The sequence below is a fragment of the Armigeres subalbatus genome, chromosome 3 (genome assembly GCF_024139115.2).
Source record: "Armigeres subalbatus isolate Guangzhou_Male chromosome 3, GZ_Asu_2, whole genome shotgun sequence".
Classification (NCBI taxonomy): Eukaryota; Metazoa; Arthropoda; class Insecta; order Diptera; family Culicidae; genus Armigeres; species Armigeres subalbatus.
In genome coordinates this window covers 20,944,155-20,949,963 of record NC_085141.1, presented here as the reverse complement: position 1 = coordinate 20,949,963, position 5,809 = coordinate 20,944,155, and the positions used below count along the sequence as shown (strand labels likewise).

At 39.4% G+C, this 5,809-nt stretch overlaps 1 protein-coding gene across 1 annotated transcript; it reads left to right on the top strand.

The window, feature by feature from the left end:
* Positions 1-538: 538 nt before the first annotated feature.
* On the top strand, positions 539-1,624 carry LOC134227718 (uncharacterized). Its single transcript, XM_062709374.1, has 3 exons — positions 539-698; positions 753-1,317; positions 1,380-1,624. The coding sequence occupies exons 1-3, from the start codon at positions 671-673 to the stop codon at positions 1,531-1,533; spliced, it is 747 nt and encodes a 248-aa protein (XP_062565358.1). The 5' UTR covers positions 539-670; the 3' UTR covers positions 1,534-1,624.
* The last annotated feature ends 4,185 nt before the right edge of the window (positions 1,625-5,809 follow it).

The following is a 5,809-nucleotide window of genomic DNA, read 5'->3' as shown; positions in this document are numbered from 1 at the left end:
ATAATTTTCTCAACTCACTTTTAGGTTTTTATCCAAAGACTCCTGTGAACAAATCTTATATCCAAAATCAAATCTTTCCGAGTTTTTGTATTTCGATAGTGAAAAACTCATACTTTATTATACTGAAATTAGGCAGAAATCCAGCTCTTCATATGAAGAACCTATAGAATACTTGAAATGCATTAAGATAGTCTTTCAGTTGAATAGACATATTTTGACAATTTTTCATTCAAGGGACCTTTTGTGATAACCATTTCCTGAGTTACATTTCAGGTTAATTTTCCTGAACATTTTGGTTAGCTTAGAGCACCCCAAAAAATATGTTCAAGTACCTATGCATGAGCTAAAGGAAAACTAGATCCAGAAATTTATTAGCAAACGACGTCCTGGAAGATTCAACCACATAATTGCAGCATATACCATTGTGTACTACGGGGAATTACATTGAAGCCTCATTAGTATGTAGCCCTTTTGGTGCAAACTCCACTAAATATACATACACCCTAAGCAAAATAATATCACATCATTCAGGAATGTGTTAGTGTCCATAAGTAAGTGATGAAATGCAAAATATAGTTTAGTGTCCAGCAAACTATCGGCAGTTGTATTTTCTTCTCGCTGTCGAGCTGATAAGGAATTATAAATCGAACTGATCGCTGGGAATAATAACATGCATAGCGCTGTCAGTCTTTCTACAGGTAAGTGTGAAATTGAATTTCGCTTTTAATAGAATAAAGAAATTTTCGTTCTAGTTACTCCCTGTCGCCATCGATATCGATGTCTGCATTGCTCAGACACAAACATATTCTGCGATTGTTATCCAAACTGCCACAAAGATCACCCGAGGCAGCCGCTCGTCAGCGGCGAGTTGTTGCTCAGCCAGTACGGATCGAAAGTCGACTATGCAGAATACACGGCCATCGATGTGTTCAACTGCCCCTACTGCGACAAGCTCAAGTTAAGCGTTGAAACACTGTACGACCACATCACACTCGAGCATTTGGACGTCCCGTTCGATGTACGCTGCCCGATATGCGTGTGCTTCGGGTCTAATACTTCGCTAATCGCAAACGTCCACCTCTCGAAGCACATTGTCGACGATCACAGCGTTTCGATGGAGCAATATCAGGACCAGATACTGGTCTACAACACCCATTGCTACGATGAAAGGGAGTTGCTTATCTTTCTTGCCTCCACACTTCCACCAACCTACCACGCAGAAGAATCGATTGGTGAATCATCGTCTACCACACGTGCACCAATATCAATCGCAAGATCTGTTTATAATCAAGCGCAAACATCTGCCTCGAATAACCCGTAAGCTTCTTGTACAATCTTAAAAGTTTCGCAAGTAACTGTAGTTATGCTTCTTTTTGCAGCCAAACGATTGAGCAACCTTGTTCTATTTGTTTGGATATGATAACAGCGGCTAGAACACTGCCCTGCCTGCACAAATTTCACGCATCCTGCATCGATCTGTGGCTGCAGCAGAGTGCAACTTGTCCGGTGTGCAGGAAATCAATACATCGCTGAATTGGTCGAACATTATTCTCAACTCATGTTAATTATGGTGTTTCAAAGTATAACCGACAAATAGATTTTCAGCTCAATTTGTTGAAATTAAGGTGTGCTTCAAATTGATTTAGTGTTTTCGAGTGGGATGAACGAAATGTATTGCAACAACAACTTAATGAAAGCCATACATATCCTCGAAAACTTTGTAGAATAATCCGAACTATGTGTTTCAACAGATTTCGTCCTTCGAGATACCTAAAAATCAACATTTTTCGTTGATAAACGGCCTATGAAATCTACATCCAGATATTTCTTTGGATTGAATGTGTCGGGAAGTTGCAGCTACATATTCATTCTAGTATAGCCCGGTATTAAATCTTAAGCGGGTATCAGATAAATATTGTAGAAACTTTAGAAGTAGATTCACATTTTAATTTGCTCCTCCTTAGTCGTGCGGTAAGACGCGCGGCTACATAGCAAGATCATGCTTAGGGTGGCTGGGTTCGATTCCCGGTGCCGGTCTAGGCAATTTTCGGATTGGAAATTGTCTCGACTTCCCTGGGCATAAAAAGTATCATCGTGTTAGCCTCATGATAAACGAATGCAAAAATGGTAACTTGGTTTAGAAACCTCGCAGTTTATAACTGTGGAAGAGTGGAAGTACTTAGAGCAAGATTACCGGTGGTGAGTTTAAGCCGTTTGGCAGCGCAGTATCATTATTTGCCACTTTACCGGTCGCTACTAAACGCGCTGCTATAACAGTAGCGCGACTGACAGGTGACCAAATTTGGTAGCGCAATAAGAGCGCTGCTATTTGATGAACTGTCAACTGTCAAACGTCACCGGTATGGAATACAGCAACCAAAATGAAAGCCGAAAATAGTGACCGATACGGAAACGAGTGACGATACTAAAATGAAAGCGCTGCGCGGGTGATTAAAATGCTCGCGACCGATAATGATGCTCTTAATGAACACTACACGGAAGAAAAAAAAGTACCCAAAATTGAGTATTTTTAAACTTTTGAGTTATTTTTTCTCTTCTCTTTCATCCACTCTTTCTTTTGTTGTCAAAAACAAAAGAGCCAAACAATCCAACGACGCCAGTTCAATGCGGGAAGCCAATTTTGAGTTTTATTACCTGAGGTCGAAATTGAGTGATTTAAACTTACATTTGGGTGAATAAATTATCCGTTGGGTACTTTTTTTAACATGTGAGTAAAGGCAAACTACTTCGGCCCTACTTACTCAATTTTGGCTTCCCGTACGGATGTTCGAGGTTGGGTGAATTAAACTCACTATTGGGTAGTTTATTTCTTCCGTGTAAGCTGCGAGCAGGGTTGCCATTATGCTATACATATCTGGCACTGTCAGACTTTTTGGCATCAAAAAGAGAAACTATCCACAATGCCAGACTTTTCAAACTTCAGACAGATTTTTTGTGAAGAGAATCGGTAAAATATGAGTCACAGAAAATTGTCTAATACAAGTGAGCTGCTCGGGATGCTACAGTAAAACCCAGATTAATCCACCTAACGGTGATGCTGCCTTTCTCGACTTTCGTAAAATGTGTTTGCTTGAAAGTAGATGAGCTAGTAGCTAGGAGTAAAAAAGAAAAACTTCTTTGTCCGTTCTATGAAAATCGGATTATTTCAAGCCAAGATATTTTAGATCCAGTTGAAAACGCGAGATCTCGGTTCGGTTTTCAACTTGATCTACAATATGCTAATAAGAATTTCTACATTTTTTTTCCTTTTCCAATCTTTTTGATGTATTATCAATTCAGTGCAAATCCAAATTATAGCCGCTAACAAAGTTGGATTTTTCTCACAATTCGTACGTTAAACCTGATGTGCTATACAGCGCACTACTTCCGAAATTAGGTTTAACGTATGGATTGTGAGAAAAATCCAATTTCAATAGCGGCTATAATTCGATTTTCTACTGAATTTATAATACATACCCCTGTTTTATTTTACCCAGTTATATATTTTAAGGATATCACATTTGGATGTTTGTTAAACTGAAGCTCTGACTACACAAAAAGAAAACGAAAATGTCATTCCCATCAAGCGAGCGGAGGGCAATATTTGTTATGATATGAATCTCATGACCGTCCTTCTACCAAACTCCCGTATGAAGATGGGAGGGAAGTGTATCAGTGTGGAAGCATCCGATAGTTCGTTTTCGGAGAGGAATTATAGCCTTTCGGTACAACTTTGTAGCACAAGAAAGGCAAAAAGTATTTTGGCCATAATTTCTAAGGTTATAGTCCAAGCTGGCCAATTTTCAATAGAAAATAATAGAATAGGATTCCGCGTCCAATGCAATTTGTTGTGAGTAAATCGATAGAGGGTAAGTGCATTAAAAATGAGCTAGACTTTTTTACGCGCTTTTTTATAACATAAAGCATTTTGGCCATAATTTTTGTGCCCATAGTCCGATCTTCCAAATTTTCAATAGAAAACAATACGACAGGATCTCGCGTCGAATGGAATTTGTTGCAAGTAAATCGAATGAAAATAAGTACCAAAAACGTGAGCTAAACTTTTCGCACTTTTGGTGCACGCACCGTACACACATACATACATACACACACAGAGACATCATCTCAGTTCATCGAGCTGAGTCGATTGGTATATAACACTATGGGTCTCCAGGCCTTCTGTAAAAGTTTGGTTTTGGAGCGAACATATAGCCTTTTCGTATACTTTGTAGACAAAAAGCAAAAATGGTGTTTCGGTCTTAACTTCCGATCCCATATTTCGATCTGGCCAATGTTCAATAGGACACATTGGGACAGGATACTGCGTCGAATGCAACTTGTTGGGAGCAAATAAACTGAAAATAAATGCCTGAAAATGAGTGACATTCTTTACGCGATTTTTTCGTAAAAGTTTGCATTTTAGCCATAACTGGCCAATTTTCAATAGGAAAAAATGGTACAGGAATCTGCGTCGAATGCAACTTGTTGCGTGTAAATCGATTAAGGTTAGGTGTCCGAAATATAGGTAACATTTTTTTGTGATTTTTCTATTTAAAAAAGGTAGTTTGGTCATAACTTCCGATCCCATAGTCAGACTTGGTCAATTTTCAATAGGAAACAATGGGAAAGGATTTTGCGTCGAATGCAATTTATTGCGAGCAAATCGGTTGAGGATAAGTGCCCGAAAAATGAGTGACATTTTACGCGATTTTTCCGTATAAATTTGTATTTTGGCCATAACTTCCGATCCCATAGTCCGACGTGGCCAATTTTCAATAGGAAACAATGGGAAAGGATTCTGTGTCGAATGCAATTTGTTGCGAGCAAATCGGTTCTGTTGATTTTAGTTAGTTGGGCAAATCACGGACCAGATGGCGGTAGTGAGTAAACGTCAAACTTGAGCAAAGCCGATGCGCGCGCCACGAGTGATCGATCGGCCAACTTATGATTATTTGAACCGATCAGTAAATTAGTAAAGGATAGAAGTTTGACGAGTGTTATGTCTGTTTGTCTGTGGTTATACACTGTATATTAGAGTAAAATCAGCAGTGATTCAAATTGTTCGGGGCTGTCAGTTTGAATATGAATCTGAAACATTAATTTTCCCAGCAGCTGTTCTAGATTTATTTTTTATACCAGTCAAATGTCAAAAAAAATCCAAGCATAACATTGGCCTTAGCGATGGTAACTGATAAATGTTCCGTAAAACGAAGCTTATTGTCGAGAACGATTCCAAGGTCTTAATAGTCATAAATAGGTTATAGAAGAAGATCGGCAACGAGTGAATGTTATGGCTTTGCATTTTTTTTTTACAAAGGAGAATGCATTTACACACTAACCCAGCACACGTGCATTGTAGTTGCCAAACTACCACACGGAAGTGTGCTGGAGTGTCGGACTCGACCGTACCGGTAATACCGACTAAACTCCCTTGGGCTCCGCCATCGTTTCCCCCAGGAACTACCTCCCAGTACTACTTCTGGGGGATGGCAGTACTTAACGTACTCGCTCATTCTCGCTCACACAGGCACCCGTCCCATGCGAGTCTTACTTGGGTGCTCACTCTATCGCACCCTCTAATACACCCTACATGCTCTGTTGCACCTCTATCATGCCGTGTGGGTCTGACTTGTGTACCCACACCCAACCGGCGGTTGTTATATTTTCTAACAATTCTGTATAAGAATCTACCAAAACATGTATAAGAACTGGGCATATGCGAAATTGTTAGGTTCTTATGCAAAAAATGTAAGCTCTCAAACAAAAATTGTAAGAAAAGCATACAAAATTGTTAGATTCTTATACAATA